This window comes from Chiloscyllium punctatum, chromosome 21 (assembly GCF_047496795.1).
Source record: "Chiloscyllium punctatum isolate Juve2018m chromosome 21, sChiPun1.3, whole genome shotgun sequence".
Taxonomy (NCBI): Eukaryota; Metazoa; Chordata; class Chondrichthyes; order Orectolobiformes; family Hemiscylliidae; genus Chiloscyllium; species Chiloscyllium punctatum.
The window spans coordinates 21,106,819-21,132,564 of record NC_092759.1 but is presented as its reverse complement, the minus strand read 5'-3'; the positions used below and the strand labels follow the sequence as shown (position 1 = coordinate 21,132,564).

The 25,746-nt window shown below is 53.3% G+C and overlaps 1 protein-coding gene across 1 annotated transcript in view; it reads right to left on the bottom strand.

Annotated features, from left to right (window-relative positions):
• Window positions 1-298: 298 nt before the first annotated feature.
• The window catches only part of LOC140492653 (disks large homolog 4), a 47,801-nt gene continuing 22,353 nt past the window's right edge, over window positions 299-25,746 (bottom strand). The window contains exons 10-19 of the mRNA XM_072591692.1: window positions 21,038-21,152; window positions 17,667-17,843; window positions 14,038-14,080; window positions 10,187-10,223; window positions 7,507-7,557; window positions 6,842-6,943; window positions 6,293-6,465; window positions 4,771-4,880; window positions 4,098-4,189; window positions 299-3,364 (exon numbers count right to left, since the gene is read on the bottom strand). Coding sequence (XP_072447793.1) covers window positions 3,258-3,364; window positions 4,098-4,189; window positions 4,771-4,880; window positions 6,293-6,465; window positions 6,842-6,943; window positions 7,507-7,557; window positions 10,187-10,223; window positions 14,038-14,080; window positions 17,667-17,843; window positions 21,038-21,152 — 1,007 coding nt within the window. The 3' untranslated portion in view covers window positions 299-3,257. The remainder of the gene's footprint in view (window positions 3,365-4,097; window positions 4,190-4,770; window positions 4,881-6,292; window positions 6,466-6,841; window positions 6,944-7,506; window positions 7,558-10,186; window positions 10,224-14,037; window positions 14,081-17,666; window positions 17,844-21,037; window positions 21,153-25,746) is intronic.

Below are 25,746 nucleotides of genomic sequence, written 5' to 3'. Positions count from 1 at the left end.
CAGGGACAGGGACAGCACGGGGTTAGATACAGAGTAAAGCTCCCTCAACATTGTCCTCCCCATCAAACACTCCCAGGGATAGGGATAGCACGGGGTTAGATACAGAGTAAAGCTCCCTCTACACTGTCCCCCCATCAAACACTCCCAGGACAGGGACAGCACGGGGTTAGATACAGAGTAAAGCTCCTTCTACACTGTCCCCCCATCAAACACTCCCAGGACAGGGACAGCACGGGGTTAGATACAGAGTAAAGCTCCATCAACAACTCAGTAGTAAAGGAGACATAGAACTTTGAAAAACATTTAAAATAAAACCTTTATAACTTTTTGTTCATCCACTTACAACAGCATCCAGTCCATCATGACATCACAGGGGGGAAATGGGGCCGCGGGGGAGTGTGAAGGAGGGAGGGGAGAGGTTAGTTTTACAACCCACACATGCCTGAATCAATCCTGACAGCAAGCATTCACCTCCTGAATCTGTCTGAGATGGGAATTTGTCGGGACAGGTTGGGAGGGTGGTACCAGGTATAAGCATGCATCCTCTTGAGGCACCATGTAGTACAACCCTGCTTCTGGGTGTGATTCTTGGGGTGTTTAGGAATATTCCTGTTCCCAGGATTTTGGGTCAGGATGGGTTTGGAGTGGAGAAAGGGCACCCAGACTGCCCACTGGTCTCAGGGAACCTGCTTTCTCACTTGCTCAGAGTTACACTCTCCCAAACAGGTTGAAACCACCAGCAGAGACCTGCTGGGAGTATTGCTTTCACTGTGAGAACCCTCCAAGGCAGGAGAATGCACATCGCTTGCCCAGGGTTATGTCTACCATGATGGTTGTAGTAACCTTGGAACTCTTGGTCGAGAGGACTGGCCTTGATAACCAGTCAAGCGTGAACATCACTGCCCCCTGCAGCCAGTTCCCAGCACTCTTCCTCTCTCCTAACCCATCAGCAACAACAATAGCCCCTTCTCCATCTCTCCCTGTCGTGCCACCCACAGAAACTCAAGGACAGGGAATCGGTCAACAATTCACTGCTTCGATCCTGGTCATTGCTTCTTTTTAACCTCGTTTTGTTCATTCCCACACTTAGTGATTGAAGGAAAATGGAATTCCAAGTCACAATGTTTTTGCAGACCTGTGGAACCTGCTCTTCCTCCAACTCCTCTTTGCCATTGACTCCTACAATGAGGTTCCTCACTGTAACACTCTAACAGGTTTGGAGACTCCATCTCCCCTCCCCCAGGCTTGCCAGTACCAATCCACAGTTAGGGATACCACCATGTATGAATCCCAAAGCACCTAATGTTATCACTGCACTGTTGTCAAGGGCACAGCCAACTCATGGGTGACCCCAGTGAGCATGCCCAAATGTGACATGACAGTTCCTCCCCTTCACTCAGAGGCCTGAGTCCGGGGTCAGACTGGGGCCAATCAGGAGTGTGAAAGGGAGATCGAAAGAGACCCTGCTATCTCTATTCTTTCCCATTAAAACCCTGGCCCTTCCTCCTTCAATTGCAGGGTGTCCCCTAACCCACCATCTCTCAGCCCTGGCAAGTTCACAGCGACCACACACACCAGCCTCCCCCCACCCCAACCCCAGAGTAAGACCTTCAGCCCTCCTCCCACCATGACCCGAAATGAAAGTTGAGCAACTCTAGGGGAGTTGCTGAGAAACCGCACCATTCTGTGGAGCAGGACACTCGGAGCTAATCCGAAATAAATAAATAAATAAATAAATAGAAGTCAATTAAATTCACCGGTGGCTAAAAGGGGAGAACATTGGTTCCAGCAGCAACATAAAGCAGGATGAAAACAACAGTCAGGAACAGTCAAGCAATCAGCATCTGCTGGATCGTTTTCCATTGAGGCTCAAAAGATTGAGTACATTCTCTGGACACTACAGGAAGCCCCCAGGGTACAAATGGGTCCCATTCCTGTATGTAAGTCGAACACAATACAATACAATATAAAATAGCTATTTGTACGTACAGGTGAACCTTCATCTGGTCAGGCTTTACAATGATTATTAATATGGGATCTTGCTCATCAGTCCAAGTGCTCATAAAGTCAGACATTGAGAAAACAGGGACGCCCTGAAGTAGAATAAGTGGTCTCACAGAAAGAAGATTCTGGAGGAGTTTGACTGGTACAGACACAATGAAGAGTCTCAGGACAAGGGCCCGATCTTTCAGGATGGAGAAGGAACATCTTGGAACATCAGATGGTGGTGAATCTTTGGAATTCTCTTCCCCGGAGCATGGGGTCGCCAAGGGATGTTCGAGACCGAGACTGAGAAAGTCAACGATGAAGGGACACCAAGTGCAGTTGAGGTGGTTCAGCCACAAACTGTCCGAAAGGCAGAGGGAAGGAGGCATCCTGCTCCTGTTTACAGTCACGGTTTCCATGCAGCAATGGATGAGGCCTCTTCTTCCAATGAAGGTGTACATAGGGAGGTGAAGAGAGAGAGAGAGAGAGATGGACATCGTCCACATCTCACCAAAGAAGACAGGAAGCATCTCCACAAGGTGCATTGAGTGAGCAAGGTAATGTTTCACCAACCAGGCTTGTATTTCATGCTGCATTCTGTCCATTGCCAGCCACCTTCAGATTGTTTAACTTTTAAAGATTATTTTTATTTTATTTTCTCTTTCGAGTGCAGGCAGCGAAACCAGACAATACGAGGGAGGGAAGGAAAGAATAGAGAACAGAAAAAGCAATATTTTAAAGTCTTTTTTTGTGTTTTTTTCCATTGTCGCTGTATTTTTTCTGTTTGCATGAGTTTTTTTTAAAATAAGGAAGTTATTTACAGTCACCCGGAGACAAGCCAAAATTTGTACAGTTGACAGCTCAGGCTTCACAGACATTATGCCCCTCTCGTGCATCGCAAGTTGAGGTTGGGGGTCAGGATTTAGTTTTTGAAAAGTTCTATTGTAGGATCCTTGTTAGTTCCTTGCTTTACACAAAAAAGCATGCACAAGCGAGTTTTGCACAGTGCGGAAACAAACAGATCACACGCAAGGCTGTCCTCTTTGTTCTTCTTTTAAAAAAACATGTTTTCTTATGTTTTAGTTCCTTTGCCCATCCCATAACCGAGCGATTGAAAGAATGAAAACTGTGTGTTTGTGACAAGGAGGAGCGGGAGGGTCAGGTCCTGCAAGAGACGATAGCGGCTGTCGAAGCTCAGGAAGGGGCAGGTAGCGTGGATGAGGTCAGTGGTGGGGGAGTGTTGGTGGGATGAGGATTTCAGGGGGTTGTCCTTAGAGTCTCTCCCGAGAAGGGACCCAGATGTAGGGCCCAGAGTGGTCCTCAATGACATGCTTTATTCGAATGTAGATTTCTTCAAAGCTGTCCCCTTCCACAATTGCTGCAAACACACAGAGGGAAAGACATATAAGGGCTAGGTTCCCTTTGAAGAGAAACTGCAAGCAGCCACCAACAGACTCTTTCCCCATCCTGTATTCCAACAGAACACACCCTTCCCAGCACAATCACAACATGGGGCAATGTAACCCTCGATTTTCACTCCATAACTACCTCATAGAAAAAAGTCTTACAAACTCAGCTTTGAAATTTCCAGCTGACTCCAGCCTCTGGCTTCAGGGAGTCTCAGGAAGTGAGAGAGGTCTGGGGTAGGGTGAGCCAAGTATGGGTCACTTTCAGCGTTACCCAGGATCGAGGCAATAATATTAAATCGTCTTTTCCTGGGTATCAGTTTCACTTAATTTGATCGGAGCCCTCCAATTAATGGTTCCAGGCAGATAGGAATTGCTGAGTGGAAGGTTACATTTCTCAGGCAATCCCTTCAGAATCTGCTACGATGGGGACTGCCCATCAACAGTGGGAATAACAACTGGTCATCAGAAAATCTGGGTTGCTCTCTCCCATCCTGAATATTAAAGGCTCACTGGGTCTCACTCTCCTCTTTCCCCAGCCCAGATTCTTGTCAATATCCATTACATCATTCATCCCTCATCTGCAACTCAAGAGATTCTGGGTCAGGGGTCTGCTGAGGGGCAGGGGCTTCCTCCACAATATCACAAAGCATCCCCCAGGGCTGAACACAGATGAGACAAGTAGGTTATAAGGTGCTCACACACCTGAGAAACACTCTGTAAACTCTTGTTCCAACTTCACAGCCCTCTCATAGGCTTTTCGTGCCTGTTCATCTGTCAGGCGTTTGTTAATCTCCCTGTAACAGAAATCACAAACCAACTGAGAAAACCGTTCATTCCTTTCACACGATGACAGCACCAATCAGACAATCTGAGCACTTTAATCACAGGAACTATATTTCTGACCCCTCCGACAGTGCGGTGCTCCCTCAGCACTGACCCTCCGACAGTGCGGCACTCCCTTGGCACTGACCCTCCAACAGTGCGGTGCTCCCTCGGCACTGACTCTCCGACAGTGCGGCACTCCCTTGGCACTGACCCTCCAACAGTGCGGTGCTCCCTCGGCACTGACTCTCCGACAGTGCGGTGCTCCCTCTGATCATGGTGCACTGAGCATGTAAACCCATATTTTGTAATTACATTTCTAGATTGTGAATTTAACACATAATATTCTGATTGAGAGGTGAGGCAGTTACTGTGCGACTTGTCTGGAGTAAAGACGGGGATGGGGGCTGCCAAGGAATGTGGTTAACCAGGTGTAGGGACATAAGACAGGCTAGCATGTATTGGGCTGAATGGCCTGTTCTCTCGCAGGTTTTAATACAAATGCTCCTGGGGCTGTACAGGGAGTGTGGTCACCAGTAATTTGAATACTTACAGGATGTTCTCCAGAGACTTCGGCCTGATGAAAATGGCGACAGGGTGAAGGTGAGCTGCCTGTAACCTCCGCACCGCATTGGCTGATACATCCAGAATGCAATGCTTCCCCTGAAACATGGGAAACAACGTTTACTGAGGCCCACTCGGGGCAGGGGGGCACAGGAGGAGCAGACAGGGGCAGGGGGTAGCAGCTGGCACACACCAAGGGGCAGGGGGGTATGTGTGCAAGGGCCACAGGTAAAAGCACTAAAGGACCAATGGAAGAGACAAAATCGCTCAAATCAGAAATATATTCAAATAGAGAGAGAGGTGACAGAAAAAGGAGGGGACGAGCTGAAAGACAAAGACAAATGAAAGCTGAAATCAGACAATGCCGGGCAGGGAGAAGCTGAAACACAAACACAGTCAGAGAGAACAGACAGGTGGAATCAAATACTGGATTAGTGGTGCTGGAAGAGCACAGCAGTTCAGGCAGCATCCAACGAGCAGCAAAATCGACGTTTCGGGCAAAAGCCCTTCATCAGGGGCTTTTGCCCGAAACGTTGATTTCGCTGCTCGTTGGATGCTGCCTGAACTGCTGTGCTCTTCCAGCACCACTAATCCAGTATTTGGTTTTCAGCATCTGCAGTCATTGTTTTTACCAGGTGGAAACAACTATCAATATTCAATAGACCGTTATGCAGAAAGTTAACCTAACACTGAGTGTATCTCAGTGAGTCGAATCATCGACTGGTTGGCGTACAACAGCTATTCATTCACACCTTTCCAACTAACCCTCTGCATGATCAAATCATCTTGAGGTACTCTCTGACCTTTTCCCTGTACTCCTGCAATTCCCTCCCATCAGATATGATCTGATCCAATTTTGTAAGACAACTGAATCTGCCTCGATCAAACGCTCAGACGATCATTTAACTCACTCACATTTCCATTCACTTGATCAAATGGAGCAGCCACTAACCACAGCAATAGTTCGCCTGTAACAGTTTAAGGAGTGAATCACTCCCTGTATTCCTGTATGTACAGAACAAGGCCCCATGCAATGCACACATTCACCACTGGGGAGCAGCACTGGTCATCAGAATGCCAATAAACTCAAAGCTGGAAGTTTCCTTGGAGCCTGTAATTTTCTGCAGGAGCTGTGCTGTCCCCCAACAAGCAAGCATCCTCCCTACATAGACAACACAATCACTCCCCTTCCCTCTGTCGCTGCTGAGCTACAGGCATGACTCCTATAGCCCCTGCTCCAAACTCTGCGGGATTATTTGATAGGTGAAAGTGAGGATTGCAGATGCTGGAGATCAGAGTCTAGATTAGAGTGGTGCTGGAAAAGCACAGCAGGTCAGGCAGCATCTGAGGAGCAGGAAGGGTTCCTGCCTGAAACGTTGACTCTCCTGCTCCTCGGTTGCTGCCTGACCTGCTGTGCTTTTCCAGCACCACTTTAATCTAGGATTATTTGATGGTAGACCACAGTTGGTTCTCTCCGTGCTGGTGTCCCCAAGCCCCCCCGCTGTGTTTACCTGCTCCGCCACCTCCCTCACAGACTGGACGCTGGTCCCATACAGGTGGCTGTTGTACTGGCCCGCCTCAATAAACCTGTGACTCTGAATATCCGTCTCCATCTGTTCACGTGACGCCACAAAATGGTAGTCACGTCCATCCACCTCGTAGTCCCGTTTCGGTCGGGTCGTATCTGAGGGAAGAGACAATGGGTTACTCCAACACTGGGGGTCACAGGGAGAGGAATGAACACAGTCCAGTGACAGTCATCTTCATTGTAAACCTCCTGACCAGAGGGAGGGAGGTGATCGGGTAACTACCGAGTAACTGCTGTCACTCCAAAGTGACCAGGAATTATTTCACACCCAATATTTGTCCCGTACTGCTCGAGAAATCACCTCGCTTTTATTAGGGGGCTTTGGTGTGCCTGTAGTCACAAGCACTTTAAACAGCAGCTTATCGAGTATATGATGGATAAATAGACTCTGTCTGTTGTCTGACGGTCAGACAGAGCCCGGGCTGCTGCCTCATGGAGAAATATAATTGCAGATTTTGTTTAATACACTCACGGGGAACACAGGATCCAAACTTGTCCGGGAATTCTGAGAGTAAGTCATCGTTGACTCTGTCCTTGGTTGGCCCCAGAATGATAATTGGACGGGCATAGTGCACTAGAAATAACAAATAACAAAGACAGCAAACGTTTATATATCGATGCCACCTCTCTCATCCTCAGAATATCCAACAGCAGTTTCACAGCCAGTGAAATTCTTATAGCGACTCACTGTAACAGTGTGAGATACGTAGCAGCCAGATGGCTGACAGGTAGACCCCCAAAGGAAGTGATGTGAATATGATACAGCCTTCGGTTTCTAGTGATAATCATCACAGATAAATTATTGATCAGCACACCACAGACAAAGTGCCGTTCCTGCTTCCTCAGCACTGACCCTCCGACAGTGCCCACTCCCTCAGCACTGACCCTCCGACAGTGCCCACTCCCTCAGCACTGACCCTCCGACAGTGCCCTCTCCCTCAGCACTGACCCTCCGACAGTGCCCACTCCCTCAGCACTGACCCTCCGACAGTGCCCATTCCCTCAGCACTGACCCTCCGACAATGCGGCACTCCCTCAATATTGCATCAGTATTGACCTGGATTCTGTGCCGAGGTATTGGCTCCTGAACTCTGAGCCCTGGCTGCGCATTATTTAGAGTTGGTTTCTGTAACTCACCTTCCATCTGCAAAACGGCTTCGTAGCTCAACACCCTCTCGTCCCGGCTCCCTGATCAAAAACAAAACATTGTTAATGAGCTGACAGTGGGAACAGCTGAATGCTGCTTTCACAACTGAACAGATGGAAATTTTTGAGGACTAAATAACACAAAGGTCTGTATTTACATAACGTCTTTAAAACAGTAAAATACTCCAAACAGCTTCACAAAAGCAGAAAGTGAAACACAATTTGACAGCAAATAGCATTAAAAGATATTAAGCCTGGTTAAATGAGGGGGCATTTAAGAAATGCCTTCATTGAGAAAGTTAAAATCACACAACACCAGGTTATAGTCCAACAGGTTTATTTGGAAGCACTAGCTTTCGGAGCGACGCTCCTTCATCAGGTGGTTGTGGAGTATACTTGATGAAGGGGCAGCGCTCCGAAAGCTAGTGCTTCCAAATAAACCTGTTGGACGGTAACCTGGGGGTGTGTGATTTTAAACTTTGTCCACCCCAACACCAGCTCCTTCACATCATTCATGGAGACAGAGACAGAGAGGGTTCAGGGAGGGGGTTCAGGGAGGGGGTTCAGGGAGGGGGTTCCTGAGCTCAGGGCCCAGGCAGCTGAAGGCACTGCCCCCAATGGGGGAGCGATGGGAATTGGGAGATGCTCAAGGGGCTGGAATTGGAGGGGATTACAGAGATAGGGAGGGGGTGTAGGGGCTGGAGGGGGTTACAGAGATAGGGAGGGGCTGGAGGGGGTGACAGAGATAGGGAGGGGGTGTAGGGGCTGGAGGGGGTTACAGAGATAGGGAGGGGCTGGAGGGGGTGACAGAGATAGGGAGGGGGTGTAGGGGCTGGAGGGGGTTACAGAGATAGGGAGGGGATGTAGGGGCTGGAGGGGGTTACAGAGATAGGGAGGGGGTGTAGGGGCTGGAGGGGGTTACAGAGATAGGGAGGGGATGTAGGGGCTGGAGGGGGTTACAGAGATAGGGAGGGGGTGTAGGGGCTGGAGGGGGTTACAGAGATAGGGAGGGGGTGTAGGGGCTGGAGGGGGTTACAGAGATAGGGAGGGGGTGTAGGGGCTGGAGGGGGTTAGAGAGATAGGGAGGGGATGTAGGGGCTGGAGGGGGTTACAGAGATAGGGAGGGGGTGTAGGGGCTGGAGGGGGTTACAGAGATAGGGAGGGGGCGTAGGGGCTGGAGGGGGTGACAGAGATAGGGAGGGGGTGTAGGGGCTGGAGGGGGTGACAGAGATAGGGAGGGGGTGTAGGGGCTGGAAGGGGTTCGAGAGATAGGGAGGGGGTGGACGGAGTTACAGAAATAGGGGGTGGAGGGGGTTACAGAGATAGGGATGGGGTGTAGGGACTGGAGGGAGCTACAGAGATCGGGAGGGGTGTAGAGACTGGAGGGAGTACAGAGATAGGGAGAGGGTGTCGGGACTGGAGGGGATTACAGAGATAGGGAGGGGGTGTAGGGACTGGAGGGGGTGACAGAGATAGGGAGGGGGTGTAGGGGCTGGAGGGGGGTACAGAGATAGGGATGGGGTGTAGGGACTGGAGGGAGCTACAGAGATAGGGAGGGGGTGTAGGGGCTAGAGGGGGTTACAGAGATAGGGAGGGGGTGTAGGGACTGGAGGGTGTTACAGAGATCGGGAGGGGATGTAGGGGCTGGAGGGGGTTACAGAGATAGGGAGGGGGTGCAGGGGCTGGAGGGGGTTACAGAGATAGGGAGGGGGTGTAGGGGGTTACAGAGATAGGGAGGGGGTGTAGGGGCTGGAGGGGGTTACAGAGATAGGGAGGGGGTGTAGGGGGTTACAGAGATAGGGAGGGGGTGTAGGGGCTGGAGGGGGTTACAGAGATAGGGAGGGGGTGTAGGGGCTGGAGGGGGTTACAGAGATAGGGAGGGGGTGTAGGGGCTGGAGGGGGTTAGAGAGATAGGGAGGGGATGTAGGGGCTGGAGGGGGTTACAGAGATAGGGAGGGGGTGTAGGGGCTGGAGGGGGTTACAGAGATAGGGAGGGGGCGTAGGGGCTGGAGGGGGTGACAGAGATAGGGAGGGGGTGTAGGGGCTGGAGGGGGTGACAGAGATAGGGAGGGGGTGTAGGGGCTGGAAGGGGTTCGAGAGATAGGGAGGGGGTGGACGGAGTTACAGAAATAGGGGGTGGAGGGGGTTACAGAGATAGGGATGGGGTGTAGGGACTGGAGGGAGCTACAGAGATCGGGAGGGGTGTAGAGACTGGAGGGAGTACAGAGATAGGGAGAGGGTGTCGGGACTGGAGGGGATTACAGAGATAGGGAGGGGATGTAGGGACTGGAGGGGGTTACAGAGATAGGGAGGGGGTGTAGGGGGTTACAGAGATAGGGAGGGGGTGTAGGGGCTGGAGGGGGTTACAGAGATCGGGAGGGGATGTAGGGGCTGGAGGGGGTTTCAGAGATAGGGAGGGGGTGCAGGGGCTGGAGGGGGTTACAGAGATAGGGAGGGGGTGTAGGGGGTTACAGAGATAGGGAGGAGTGTAGGGGCTGGAGGGGGGTTACAGAGATAGGGAGGAGTGTAGGTGCTGATTGGATTCCTCCTGTATCTGTGTTCCTGATGTGGACAGTCACTGTCCAGTTTCTGTGTCAGTGAACATGGAGGGCGTTTCTCTGTCTGACCCGATCCTGCGATGGAGACGCTGGAGCAAGGACGAAGACCTTACCTTGTGTCGCTGCACCATCACCAAGGCCTGCGATCTCCTGGTTGGGAAACAGAAAGATGCACACTGTTTACTAACAAGCAGAACCAGGCACCTTCACCCCCTGCTGTTCCTGAGAGTACGTGTGGAATAACATTTGAGCAGCCCCCACCCCCACCCTCCCACGGCAATGAGATTGACCTGTTTACTCTCTCAGATCAGAAGTGTTAGTCCCCCGAACACTGGTGACACTCTATCCTGTTCACCACTTGGCCAACAGTTTATTGAAAGGTTTTCTCATAAATCACTCAGGACAGTTTGGGGGCCACCGCAGAGTAGTTCATTAGAAATCGTGTGTTGGAGACAGTGACCCAACGGTAGGAGTGTTGCAGTTAGCTGTGGAGCTGGAAATGCAAGTAAACCAAAGAGACTGCACGCTGGGGACCCCGTGACAGGTCAAGAGCAGCTCTATCTGGCCGCCCTACTATAGGAAAGATTCGGGGCTTTGGAGAGGGTGCAAAGAAGGTTTACCAGGATGCTGCCTGGACTGGAGGGTTTGCCTTATGAAGAGAGATTGAATAAGCTCGGACCTTTCTCTCTGGAGAGGAGGAGGAAGAGAGACCTGATCGAGGTGTACAAACTAATGAGGAATAGATAGAGTCAAAAGCCAGAGCCTTTTCCCCAGGGCAGGATTGACTGGTATGAGGCGTCATAGTTTTAAGATATTAGAACAACGGTGTAGAGGGGACGTCAGAGGAAGGTTCTTTATGCAGAGAGTTGTGAATGCATGGAATGTGTTGCCAGTGGTGGTGGTGGAAGCAGAGTCATTAGGGACATTTAAGCGACTGCTGGACATGCACATAGACAGCAGTGAGTTGAGGGGTGTGTAGGTTAGGTTACTATATTTTACATTAGGATTCACCCTCGGCACAGCATCGTGGGCCAAAGGGCCTGTTCTGTGCTGTAGTTTTCTATGTTCTATGTTCTATCCTGCTAAAACAAAAGCCAAGAATGAGCTGTAGGAATTACCTGGAGCTCTGACAGGACCCAGCTCAAAAGGCTGGGGAGAAAGCATTAAGGCTAGGGAAAGCTGTGAGAGGCTCTCGGGGAAATCTGGAGGCTTTAATGTTTCAGTGCAGCTGAGAGAGTGGACCATGGGATTGGACAGACTCAGTGTGACTTTCTTGGTGCTGGAATGTTGGAGAGCTGCTTGTGAAGGGGTCAGTCCATGGGGTGCAGTGTGCGAGTCCTGGACAATGAGATGCATCCACCAGAAGAGAAACAGATCCTGAGGCAGGTCATTGATGCAGTCACTCCTGGGAATGGGGTTTAAGGCTGTTCCAGTAAAAGGGAAAATGTGCAGTCCCTTGTGAAGTTTAATAACCATGGTGCCTAAGCTGGGCTTTGGAGGGAGGGGGGGCAGTTACTGAGATAGCCATGGAATCCGTCTCAATTGCTTTGTTATCTGATGTGCACCGTGTGGAGTTTGTTGATAGTTTATTACCCATACTGACCACGTGCTCATTCTGAGTGTCAGAAATAAGTTATACAAGTATTGCAGATTCTAGCGTTGTATTGTCATGGACTGTCAGTTGTTCAAAACGAGCAATTGTGGCTTTGTTTTATCACCAAGTCCTTGGATTTACTCTGATACAAATTAGCAGTGTTGAGGGACTGTGACCCCATCTATCCAGGGGAGTCAGTAACAGACCCCTTCACTACAGTGACTGCTCCACAGATGGTGCCTCTGGACTAGTAACTCAGAGGCCTCAGGCTGGTACTTAGGGATACGGGTTTGTATCTGAACATGGTGGGATTTTACATTCAAGTCAGAGTCAGCAATGGACTGTGGCCCTTCGGCCCATTGTATCTGTGCCTGTCATCAAACTTGTGTTGATTCTTCATAAAACCAGAGGCTGTAAATCAGAAACTGTGGGAAAGGATCTGCCACCCTGCCAACCCACGATAGGCCCACAAAAGCAAAATTGGCCAACGGTACCAAAATATACCCAGAATGCCTCAGCAGGGACCAAGCAGACTGACAAGCCAAACCACACAGCACTCACAGACAAGGGAATACAGTTCAAGCTCCCACCAACAGTGTCAGAGCAACACAGTTATCCCAAAGCCCCGAGAGCAGTTTCACAACCCAGCAATACTGAAACCACACAAAGAGCAGGTCAGACAGAGAGGCTCCAGTAAGGACATGCTCCAGGAACAGGACAATGGAAGCACCTCACCACCTCAGAGGAGACATTAACACCAACTTGTGAAGAGAACCATTAATACTGAAGGATGTTGTGTAGAGAATCATAACATTCCTCCGATAACTATTTTCCAATTCACATTATTGTAACTAGATTACCAGATATATTGTATTTCCCCATTTCTAATTAGCCTTATTGTACAGCATTATTACAAAGACTGGTCTCGACCTCAGCTCTGGGAAGAGAGATTCTGATCTACCGATACAGACTGTCAGTGCTGTGTCAGCCTAATCAGTTTCTCCTCCAGCCATATCGCTTGTAATAAACAGCTTGTCAATTTCACCCGGGCTGGTTTGTGTGGTCTCTCCTTTATTGGGCAAATTTCTCCAACAGAAACAAAAACAAAAATTGCTGGAAAATTCACTCAGGTCGGGTGAGGGGTTCTGAGGAAGGGTACCTGGACCTGAAAGGTTTACTCTCATTTCTTGCTACTGATGCTGCCAGACCTGCTGAGCTTTTCCAGCAATGTCTGGTTTTGGTTCATAGATACAAGCCCCATGTCCCAGCGTAGCCCTGTACTCTTGGTTTTAAATCTCCAGTCATTCTTGCTGTCCCTTATTCACAAGCTCTCCCTTCTTCATCTATACTCTCCTGTGCTGCTGGTTCCTGAGTGGGATTGTATACAATCATCTCACAAATCCTAGGGAGTGTTGCTGAACAAAGAGACCTTGCAGTGCAGGTTCATAGCTCCTTGAAAGTGGAGTTGCAGGTAGATAGGACAGTGAAGAAGGTGTTTGGTATGCTTTCCTTTATTGGTCAGAGTATTGAGTACAGGAGTTGGGAGGTCATGTTGCGGCTGTACAGGACATTGGTTAGGCCACTTTTAGAATATTGCGTTCAATTCTGGTCTCCCTGCTATGGGAAGGATGTTGTGAAACTGGAAAGAGTTCACAAAAGATTTTCAGGGTTGGAGGATTTGAGCTACAGGGAGAGGCTGAACAGGCTGGGGCTGTTTTCCCTGGAGCATCAGAGGCTGATGGGTGACCTTATAGAGGTTTATAAAATTATGAGGGGCATGGATAGGGTAAATAGGCAAAGTCTTTTCCCTGGGGTGGGGGAGTCTAGAACTAGAGGTTTAGGGAGAGGGGAAAGATATAAAAGGGACCAAAGGGGCAACTTTTTCACACAGAGGGTGGTACATGTATGGAATGAGCTGGCAGAGGATGTGGTGGAGGCTGGTACAATTACAACATTGAAGAGGCATTTGGATGAGTATATGAATAGGTAGGGTTTGGAGGGATATGGGCCGGGTGCTGGCAAATGGGACTAGTTTGGGTTGGGATATCTGGGTGGCATGGACAAGTCGAGCTGAAAGATCTGTTTCCATGCTGTACTGATCTATGACTCTATGACAGACAGAAACAGAGAAGGGAAAGGGAAAAGGTTTCGATGGGGAATTGCAGAGCTTGTGGCTGAGATACTGAAGTCACAGCCACCGGAGATCCACCGTCCTGAAGGCAGGCCAGCCCCTGGTATTTTGTGCTGGTCAGTACCAGCTTGCTGAGCTGGTTACAGGAGAGCAGTGAGGCGGTACGCTACAGCCGGCCTCTCACACAACACAGCACCTTCGCTTTATTCCCTGTCTCAGGAGCACTTCACCTCACTCACCCTCTCCTTGTTCTTTAATCTTGGCCATTCTTTTCTTTCAACTCTGTCAGAAACATTAAAACGTGGTCAGTGAAGAAATAGAGAACAGGGAGCATTCTGGATCAGAACAAACCTCACACATCACAAACTGTCTCACCACACCCACCTGACCCTCCGACAGTGCCCACTCCCTCAGCACTGACCCTCCGACAGTGTCCACTCCCTCAGCACTGACCCTCCGACAGTGCCCACTCCATCAGCACTGACCCTCCGACAGTGCCCACTCCCTCAGCACTGACCCTCCGACAATGCAGCACTCCCTCAGCACTGACCCTCCGGCAATGCAGCACTCCCTCAGCACTGACCCTCCGACAGTGCTGCACTCCGTCAGCACTGACCCTCCAACAGTGCCCACTCCCTCAGCACTGACTCTCCGACAGTGCCCACTCCCTCAGCACTGACCCTCGAACAGTGCCCACTCCCTCAGCACTGACCCTCCGACAGTGCTGCACTCCCTCAGCACTGACCCTCCAACAGTGGCCGCTCCCTCAGCACTGACCCTCCGACAGTGCAGCACTCCCTCAGCACTGACCCTCCGACAGTGCAGCACTCCCTCAGTACTGACCCTCCGACAGTGCAGCACTCCCTCAGCACTGACCCTCCAACAGTGCCCACTCCCTCAGCACTGACCCTCCGGCAATGCAGCACTCCCTCAGCACTGACCCTCCGACAGTGCAGCGCTCCCTCAGCACTGACCCTCCGACAGTGCAGCACTCCCTCAGCACTGACCCTCCGACAGTGCAGCACTCCCTCAGCACTGACCCTCCAACAGTGCCCACTCCCTCAGCCCTGACCCTCCGACAATGCCCACTCCCTCCGCACTGACCCTCCGACAGTGCCCACTCCATCAGCACTGACCCTCCGACAGTGCCCACTCCCTCAGCACTGACCCTCCGGCAATGCAGCACTCCCTCAGCACTGACCCTCCGACAGTGCCCACTCCCTCAGCACTGACCCTCGAACAGTGACCACTCCCTCAGCACTGACCCTCCGACAGTGCTGCACTCCCTCAGCACTGACCCTCCAACAGTGCCCACTCCCTCAGCACTGACTCTCCGACAGTGCCCACTCCCTCAGCACTGACCCTCGAACAGTGCCCACTCCCTCAGCACTGACCCTCCGACAGTGCTGCACTCCCTCAGCACTGACCCTCCAACAGTGGCCGCTCCCTCAGCACTGACCCTCCGACAGTGCAGCACTCCCTCAGCACTGACCCTCCGACAGTGCAGCACTCCCTCAGCACTGACCCTCCGATAGTGCAGCACTCCCTCAGCACTGACCCTCCAACAGTGCCCACTCCCTCAGCCCTGACCCTCCGACAATGCCCACTCCCTCCGCACTGACCCTCCGACAGTGCCCACTCCCTCCGCACTGACCCGTTCCCTCCACACTGACCCTCCGACAGTGTCCACTCCCTCAGCACTGACCCTCCGACAGTGCCCACTCCCTCAGCAATGACCCTCTGACAGTGCCCACTCCCTCAGCACTGACCCTCCAACAGTGGGGCACTCCCTCAGCACTGACCCTCTGACAGTGCCCACTCCCTCAGCAATGACCCTCTGACAGTGCCCACTCCCTCAGCACTGACCCTCCAACAGTGGGGCACTCCCTCAGCACTGACCCTCTGACAGTGCGGCACTCCCTCAGCACTGACCCTCCGACAGTGCCCACTCCCTCAGCACTGACCCGCCGACAGTGCCCACTCCCTCAGCACTGACCCTCCGACAGTGCTCACTCCCTCAGCACAGACCCTCCGACAGTGCCCACTCCCTCAGCACTGACCCTCCGACAGTGCCCACTCCCTCAGCACTGACCCTCCGACAGTGCCCACTCCCTCAGCACTGACCCTCTGACAGTGCCCACTCCCTCAGCACCGACCCTCCGACAGCACCCGTTCCCTCCACACTGACCCTCCGACAGTGCCCACTCCCTCAGCACTGACTCTCCGACAGGGCCCACTCCCTCAGCACTGACCCTCCGACAGTGCCCACTCCCTCAGCACTGACCCTCCGACAGTGCGGCACTCCCTCAGCGCTGACCCTCCGACAGTGCGGCACTCCCTCAGCACAGACCCTCCGACAGTGCCCACTCCCTCAGCACTGACGCTCCGACAGTGCCCACTCCCTCAGCACTGACCCTCCGACAGTGCCCACTCCCTCAGCACTGACCCTCCAACAGTGGCCGCTCCCTCAGCACTGACCCTCCGACAGTGCAGCACTCCCTCAGCACTGACCCTCCGACAGTGCAGCACTCCCTCAGCACTGACCCTCCGATAGTGCAGCACTCCCTCAGCACTGACCCTCCGATAGTGCCCACTCCCTCAGCCCTGACCCTCCGACAATGCCCACTCCCTCCGCACTGACCCTCCGACAGTGCCCACTCCCTCCGCACTGACCCGTTCCCTCCACACTGACCCTCCGACAGTGTCCACTCCCTCAGCACTGACCCTCCGACAGTGCCCACTCCCTCAGCAATGACCCTCTGACAGTGCCCACTCCCTCAGCACTGACCCTCCAACAGTGGGGCACTCCCTCAGCACTGACCCTCTGACAGTGCGGCACTCCCTCAGCACTGACCCTCCGACAGTGCCCACTCCCTCAGCACTGACCCGCCGACAGTGCCCACTCCCTCAGCACTGACCCTCCGACAGTGCTCACTCCCTCAGCACAGACCCTCCGACAGTGCCCACTCCCTCAGCACTGACCCTCCGACAGTGCCCACTCCCTCAGCACTGACCCTCCGACAGTGCCCACTCCCTCAGCACTGACCCTCTGACAGTGCCCACTCCCTCAGCACCGACCCTCCGACAGCACCCGTTCCCTCCACACTGACCCTCCGACAGTGCCCACTCCCTCAGCACTGACTCTCCGACAGGGCCCACTCCCTCAGCACTGACCCTCCGACAGTGCCCACTCCCTCAGCACTGACCCTCCGACAGTGCGGCACTCCCTCAGCGCTGACCCTCCGACAGTGCGGCACTCCCTCAGCACTGACCCTCCGACAGTGCCCACTCACTCAGCACTGACCCTCTGACAGTGTGGCACTCCCTCAGCACTGACACTCCGACAGTGCCCACTCCCTCAGCACTGACCCTCCGACAGTGCCCACTCCCTCAGCACTGACCCTCCGACAGTGCCCACTCCCTCAGCACTGACCCTCCGACAGTGCCCACTCCCTCAGCACTGACCCTCCGACAGTGCCCACTCCCTCAGCACTGACCCTCCGACAGTGTGGCACTCCCTCAGCACTGACTCTCCGACAGTGCCCACCCCCTCAGCACTGACCCTCCGACAGTGCCCACTCCCTCAGCACTGACCCTCCGACAGTGCCCACCCCCTCAGCACTGACTCTCCGACAGTGCCCACTCCCTCAGCACTGACTCTCCGACAGTGCCCACTCCCTCAGCACTGACTCTCCGACAGTGCCCACTCCCTCAGCACTGACCCCCTGACAGTGCCCACTCCCTCAGCACTGACCCTCCGACAGTGTCCACTCCCTCAGCACTGACCCTCCCACAGTGCCGGCTCCCCCCGCACTGATAGACACTTGCCTTTTGTTAATGGTGACATTGAGCTCCCTGTTTACCGTACCTCCGCTTGCTGGGAATAAATCCAATCTCTTCACTTTCTCCATCTGAATGAACTTTTCTCGCCTGCCACCACTCCTCATCTGAGGCATCGATGACATGTAAGATGTCACCAAATCGGAAGCTGAGCGCTTGGCTAAGGAATCCACAATCCTTGGTTTTGTCATAATCAAATAGAGCTCTGTGCAAACCAGAGAGAGAGCAGACAAGAGTGTGAGAGGGAGGAGTGTGAGAGGGGAGGAGTGTGAGAGGGAGGAGAGGGAGGAGTGTGAGAGGGGAGGAGAGGGAGGAGTGTGAGAGGGAGGAGTGTGAGAGGGGAGGAGTGTGAGAGGGAGGAGAGGGAGGAGTGTGAGAGGGGAGGAGTGTGAGAGGGAGGAGTGTGAGAGGGGAGGAGTGTGAGAGAGGAGGAATGTGAGAGGGGAGGAGTGTGAGAGGGAGGAGTGTGAGAGGGGAGGAGTGTGAGAGGGAGGAGAGGGAGGAGTGTGAGGGGGAGGAGTGTGAGAGGGAGGAGTGTGAGAGGGGAGGAGTGTGAGAGGGGAGGAGTGTGAGAGGGGAGGAGTGTGAGGGGGAGGAGTGTGAGAGGGAGGAGTGTGAGGGGGAGGAGTGTGAGGAGGAGGAGTGTGAGAGGGAGGAGTGTGAGAGGGGAGGAGTGTGAGAGGGGAGGAGTGTGAGAGGGGAGGAGTGTGAGAGGGGAGGAGTGTGAGAGGGAGGAGTGTGAGAGGGGAGGAGTGTGAGGAGGAGGAGTGTGAGGAGGAGGAGTGTGAGAGGGAGGAGTGTGAGAGGGAGGAGTGTGAGAGGGAGGAGTGTGAGGGGGAGGAGTGTGAGAGGGAGGACTGTGAGAGGGAGGAGTGTGAGGGGAGGAGTGTGAGGAGGAGGAGTGTGAGGGGGAGGAGTGTGAGGGGGAGGAGTGTGAGGGGGAGGAGTGTGAGAGGGAGGAGTGTGAGAGGGGAGGAGTGTGAGAGGGAGGAGTGTGAGAGGGGAGGAGTGTGAGAGGGGAGGAGAGGGAGGAGTGTGAGAGGGAGGAGTGTGAGAAGGGAGGAGTGTGAGAGGGGAGGAGTGTGAGAGGGGAGGAGTGTGAGACGGGAGGAGAGTGAGACGGGAGGAGTGTGAGACGGGAGGAGAGGGAGGAGTGTGAGAGGGAGGAGTGTGAGAGGGAGGAGTGTAAGAGGGAAGAGAGAGAGGAGAGGGAGGAGTGTGAGAGGGAGGAGTGTGAGAGGGGAGGAGTGCGAGAGGGAGGAGTGTAAGAGGGAGGAGTGTGAGAGGGGATGAGTGTGTGGGGGAGGAGTGAGAGAGGGAGGAGTGTGAGAGGGAGGAGTGTGAGAGGGGAGGAGTGTGAGAGGGGAGGAGTGTGAGAGGGAGGAGTGTGAGAGGGGAGGAGTGCGAGAGGGAGGAGAGGGAGGAGTGTAAGAGGGAGGAGTGAGAGAGGGAGGAGTGAGAGAGGGAGGAGTGTCAGAGGGAGGAGTGTCAGAGGGAGGAGTGTGAGAGGGGAGGAGTGTGAGAGGGGAGGAGTGAGAGGGAGGAGTGAGAGAGAGTATGTGGGGAGAGAGAGAGTGCAGGAGAAAGAGTGTGAGGGGGAAAGAGAGAGGGGGGGAGAGAGAGAGTGTGAGGGAGAGAGAGTGTGAGGGAGGAGTGTGAGAGGGAGGAGCGTGAGGGGGAGAGAGTGTGGGGGAAGAGGGAGAGTGTGAGGGGGAGAGAGTGTGAAGGGGAGGAGTGTGAGGGAGGAGTGTGAGTGTGAGGGAGAGTGTGAGTGTGAGGGAGAGTGTGAGTGTGAGGGGGAGAGAGTGTGAGGGAGAGAGAGTGTGAGTGTGAGGGAGAGAGAGTGTGAGTGTGAGGGAGAGAGTGAGTGTGAGGGAGAGTGTGAGTGTGAGGGAGAGAGAGTGTGAGGGAGAGGGAGTGTGAGGGAGAGAGAGTGTGAGGGAGAGAGAGAGAGTGTGAGGGAGAGAGAGAGTGTGAGGGAGAGAGAGAGTGTGAGGGAGAGAGAGTGTGAGGGAGAGAGAGAGTGTGAGGGTATTACAGGAGCTCAGGCTGCTCTGGGCTGGTCACACACTGACCCCCTGTTGCTAATGACCTGCAGTGACCCCAGCCCATGATCCAATGTGAGGCCCCAAAACAGTGGCTGGTGACCCCTGACCCTCAGCAATGACCCCAACCCATTGACCTCCTGACAATGAAGTGATCAAGTGCCCCCAGGGGTGGGACTGGGGGAGAAAACTCCAAGATCCAAAACAGGCACAGACTGACAGAATGGTCTGCTCTCTGTAGGGAATCCTTACAGACTGCTGGCCCCAGGGGGTGGGGGAGGGGGGTGAACATGGACTGGGAAATGGAGCGTTGTGGCGGGGGTTGGGGGGGTGGTGTGGGAGGGACTTCATGGATGTGTTGGACAGAGAGAGAGAGAATGCTCCCCCCCCATTGGGATGATGGATCAGTCTTGCCCTGTTGACCCCACCCCCCTCTCCATTGGGACAATGGATCAGTCCTGCCCAGGGTCCCCATCCCCCTCTTGATTGGGACAATGGATCAGTCGTGCCCTGGTGTCCCCACCCTCCTCTCTATTGGGACAATGGATCAGTCCGGCCCAGGGCTCCCATCCCCCTCCCCATTGGGATGATCGGTCAGTTGTGCCCAGGGACACCACTCCCCTCTCCCCATTAGGATGACCGGTCAGTCCTGCCATGGAGCCCACTCCCCTCTCCCCATTGGGACAATAGGTCAGTCCTGCCCAGGGACACCCCTCCCCTCTCCCCATTTGGATGATCGGTCAGTCCTGCCCAGGGCCCCCACTCCCCCCTCCTCACTGGGACGATGGGTCTATTGTGCCCAGGGACCCCACTCCCCTCTCCCCACTGGGACGATGAGTCAGTGCTGCCCATGGACCCCACTCCCCTCTCCCCATTGGGACGATGAGTCAGTCCTGCCCATGGACCCCACTCCCCTCTCCCCATTGGGACGATGGGTCAGTCCTGCCCAGGGACCCCACTCCCCTCCCCATTGGGATGATGGGTCAGTCCTACCCATGGACCCCACTCCCCTCTCCCCATTGGGACGATGGGTCAGTCCTGCCCAGGGACCCCACTCCCCTCCCCATTGGGATGATGGGTCAGTCCTACCCTTGGACCCCACTCCCCTCTCCCCATTGGGACGATGGGTCAGTCCTGCCCAGGGACCCCACTCCCCTCCCCATTGGGATGATGGGTCAGTCCTGCCCAGGGACCCCACTCCCCTCCCCATTGGGACGATGGGTCAGTCCTGCCCAGGGACCCCACTCCCCTCCCCATTGGGATGATGGGTCAGTCCTACCCATGGACCCCACTCCCCTCTCCCCATTGGGACGATGGGTCAGTTGTGCCCAGGGGTTGGGGGGTTGACCATCACCTGATGTAAAAAACCCGTTTGTGGTTACTCCTGAGTGAGCTGGTTCCGGAGCCGATGCTGCTGTTCATCAGCTGCTCTCTCAGGTCATGGATCTTTGCCTCGAACCGACTGTACTCTGTGGGAACACAGTGGGGGGAAAGCACACCATCACTCTTAACCAGCCAAACTAAAACAACAACACACAAACAGCTGCATTTCCACTGCGCCTGTTGCATCCCCAGCATAGTGCCATCTGTCTCTATAGTTCCCTGGCTTGTCCTTACCACCTTTCTTAAACAATGGCACCATGTTAGCCACTCAAGCATGGCTGTTGTTTTTTCCTGCTGTTTGAAGAGTTCTCATTTCTGTAAAGATGAAACAGCAGCTGCCAACGTGTGCACAGCAGGATCCCACAGGCAGCAATGTGACAGTGGTCTGATTGTTTGACTTTGCAATGCCAGGGGCAAATCTTGGCTCTGGGGAGCTTTCCTTTCCCGCCAGAGGTCAGATCAGGCACACGGCAACTTCCTGAAAAACTGACACTCCAGGATTGTGGTGGATGGCCAGGGGCTCTGGTCGGGATAAAGAAGAGCCAAAGGACTGAGGAGTGGCAGATGGAGGTTAATTTAGATAAATGGGAGGAGTTACATTTTCACAAAATCCCAACAGTGTGGAAACAGGCATTTGGCCCAACAAATCCACAGCTAGGATCGAGTGAATCCCTCAAGGAGTATAAGGGCAGCAGAAGTATAAGAAGGAAACCAGGAGGACAAAATGGGGACTTGAGACCACTTTGGCAAATAGGGTTAAGGAGAAACCAAAGGGATTCTATCACTACATTAAGGACAAAATAGTAGGGACAGAAGGTGGGAGCCATAGGAACTGGGTGAGAGACTAAACCAATATTTCCTGTCAGTATTTACTGTGAGAAAGACACATAAGCTCGGGAACTTGGAGACATAAACAGTGATGACTTGAAAAGTGTCCACATTTCAGAGGAGGAAGTGCTGGACGTCTTAAAGCACAAAGGTAGATAAATCCCCAAGACCTGATCAGGTGTACCCGAGAACTCTGTAGGAAGCCAGAGAAGTGATTGCTGGGCCTCTTGCTGAGATATTTGTATCATCAGTAGTTACAGATGAGGTGCCGGAAGACTGGGGGGGGCGAACGTGGTTCCACTGTTTAAGAAGGGCAGTAAGGACAAGCCAGGGAACTATAGACCAGTGAGCCTGATGTAAGTTGTTGGAGGGAATCCTGAGGGACAGGATGTACATGAAGATGGAAAGGTGAGGACCAATTAGGGACAGTCAACGTGGCTTTGTGCGTGGGAAGTCATGTTTCACAAACTTGACTGAGTTTTTTTTTAAATGATAAAGAAGGTTGATGAAGTTAAAAGTCACACAACACCAGGTTATAGTCCAACAGGTGGTTGTGGAGTATACTGTAACCTGGTGTTGTGTGATTTTTAACCTTGTCCAGCCCGGTCCAACACCGGCTCTTCCAAGATTGCTGAAGGCAGTGTGGTGGATGTTGTCGATATGGGTTACAGCATGGCGTTTGACAAGGTTTCACACAATAGACTGGTTAGCAAGTTTAGATTAGATTCCCTACAGTGTGGGAACAGGCCCTTTGGCCCAACCAGTCCATACCGACCCTCCGAAGAGTAACCCACCCAGACCCATTTCCCTCTGACTAATTTACATAACAATATGGGACAATTTAGCATGGCCAATCCACCTGACCTGCTCATCTTTGGACTGTGGGAGGAAACCAGAGCACCCAGAGGAAACACCCACACAGACACAGGGAGAAGGTGCAAACTCCACACAGAGAGTCACCCAGGGCTGGAATCGAACCTGGGACCCTGATGCTGTGAGGCAACAATGCTAACCACTGAGCCACTGTGCTTAGCCAATTGGACACAAAATAAGCTGGAAGGTAAGAGGCAGAGGGTGGGAGGAGAGGGTAGTTTTTCGGACTGGAGGACTATCACCAGCAGTGTGCCATGAGGATTGGTGTTGGGTCCACTGTTGTTCATCGTTATAAATAATGATTTGGATGTGAATTTGGAAGGTATGATTAGAACGTTTGCAGATGACACCAAAATTGGAGGTGCAGTGGAGAGTTAAGAGGGTTATCTCAGAGTATTATTGGACCTAGATCATATGAGCCAAAGGACTGAGGAGTGGCAGATGGAGGTTAATTTAGATAAATAGGAGGAGTTACATTTTCACAAAATCCCAACAGTGTGGAAACAGGCATTTGGCCCAACAAATCCACACTGAGCATCCCACCCGGACCAATCCCAATACCTATCCATGGAACCCAGCATTGCCCATGGCCAATCCTCCCTAACCTGCACATCCCTGGACACTATGGGACAATTTCCCATGGCCAATCCACCCTAACCTGCACATCCCTGGACACTATGGGACAATTACCCATGGCCAATCACCCTAACACGCACATCCCTGGACACTATGGGACAATTTCCCATGGCCAATCCACCCTAACCTGCACATCCCTGGACACTATGGGACAATTACCCATGGCCAATCCACCCTAACCTGCACATCCCTGGACACTATGGGACAATTTCCCATGGCCAATCCACCCTAACCTGCACATCCCTGGACACTATGGGACAATTTAGCACGGCCAATCCACCTTAACATGCACATTGCTGGACACTATGGGACAATTTCCCATGGCCAATCCACCCTAACCTGCACATCTTTGGATTGTGGGAGGAAACTGGAGCACCCGGAGGAAACCCACGCAGACACTGACACTCACCCGAGGCTGGAATTGAACCCGTGTCCCTGGTGTTGTGAGGCAGCAGTGCTAACCCCTGAGACACCGCGCTGGCCTGGTAAAGCAAATCAGGGCAGGACTTATAAGTTAATGCTCGGGCCCTGGGGAGTGTTGCCAAACAGAGCGACCTTGGGGTACAGGTGCATAGTTCTTTGAAGGTGGAGTCGTAGGTAGACAGGGTAGTGAAGGAGGCGTTTGGTATGCTTGTCTTTACTGGTCAGTACATTGTGTTTAGGAGTTGGGAGGTCATGTTGTGGCTGTACATGGCATTGGTTAAGCCATGTTTAGAAAACTGTCTTCAATTCTGGTCTCCCTTCTTTCGGAAGGATGTTGTGAAATTTGACAGATTTCAGAAAAGATTTACAAGGATGTTGCCAGGGTTGGATGATTTGAGCTATAGGGAGAGGCTGAACAGGCTGGGGTTGTTTTCCCTGGAGCGTCGGAGGCTGAGGGGTGACCTTATAGTGGTTTATATAATCATGACGGGCATGGATAGGGTAAATGGACAAGGTCTTTTCCCTGGGGTTGGGGAGTCCAGAACTAGAGGGGCGTAGGTTTAGGGTGAGAGGGGAAAAGATATAAAAAAGACCTAAGGGGCAACATTTTCACACAGAGAATGGTACGTGATTGGAATGAGCTGCAGGAGGAAGTGGTGGAGGCTGGTACAGTTACAATATTTGAAAGGCATCTGGATGGGTATATGAATAGAGTCATAGTGATTTACAGCCTGGAAACAGACCCTTTGGTCCAACGTGTTCATGCGTACCCAGAGATCCTAATCTAATCTAGTCCCACTTACCAGCACCTGGCCCATATCCCTCCAAACCCTTCCTATTCATATATCCATCCAAATGCCTCTTAAATGTTGTAACTGTACCAGCCTCCACCACATCCTCTGGCAGCTCATTCCATACATGCACCACTCAAAGAAAAGGTTGAAAGGGATATGGGCCAACATTGGCAAATGGGACTAGATCGGTTTAGGATATCTGATTGGCATGAACAAGTTAGACCAAAGGGTCAGTTTCCGTGCTTAATAATTCCAAGACTCACCTTCCAAACTGACCCTCTGACAGTGCGGCCTCCCTCAGCACTGACCCTCCGACAGTGCCCACTCCCTCAGCACTGACCCTCCGACAGTGCCCACTCCCTCAGCACTGACCCTTCGACAGTGCGGCGTCCCTCAGCACTGACCCTCCGACAGTGCCCAGTCCCTCAGCACTGACCCTTCGACAGTGCGGCACTCCCTCAGCACTGACCCTCCAACAGTGCCCACTCCCTCAGCACTGACCCTCAAACAGTGCCCACTCCCTCAGCACTGACCTTCCGACAGTGCCCACTCCCTCAGCACTGACCCTCCGACAGTGTGGCACTCCCTCAGCACTGACCCTCCGACAGTGCGGCACTCCCTCAGCACTGACCCTCCGACAGTGCCCACTCCCTCAGCACTGACCCTCCGACAGTGTGACACTCCCTCAGCACTGACCCTCCGACAGTGCGGCACTCCCTCAGCACTGACCCTCCCACAGTGCCCACTCCCTCAGCACTGACCCTCCGACAGTGTCCACTCCCTCAGCACTGACCCTCTGACAGTGCCCACTCCCTCAGCACTGACCCTCTGACAGTGCCCACTCCCTCAGCACTGACCCTCCGACAGTGCGGCACTCCCTCAGCACTGACCCTCCGACAGTGCCCACTCCCTCAGCACTGACCCTCCGACTGTGCCCACTCCCTCAGCACTGACCCTCCGACAGTGCCCAATCCCTCAGCACTGACCCTCTGACAGTGCCCACTCCCTCAGCACTGACCCTCCGACAGTGCCCACTCCCTCAGCACTGACCCTCCGACTGTGCCCACTCCCTCAGCACTGACCCTCCAACAGTGCCCAATCCCTCAGCACTGACCCTCCGACAGTG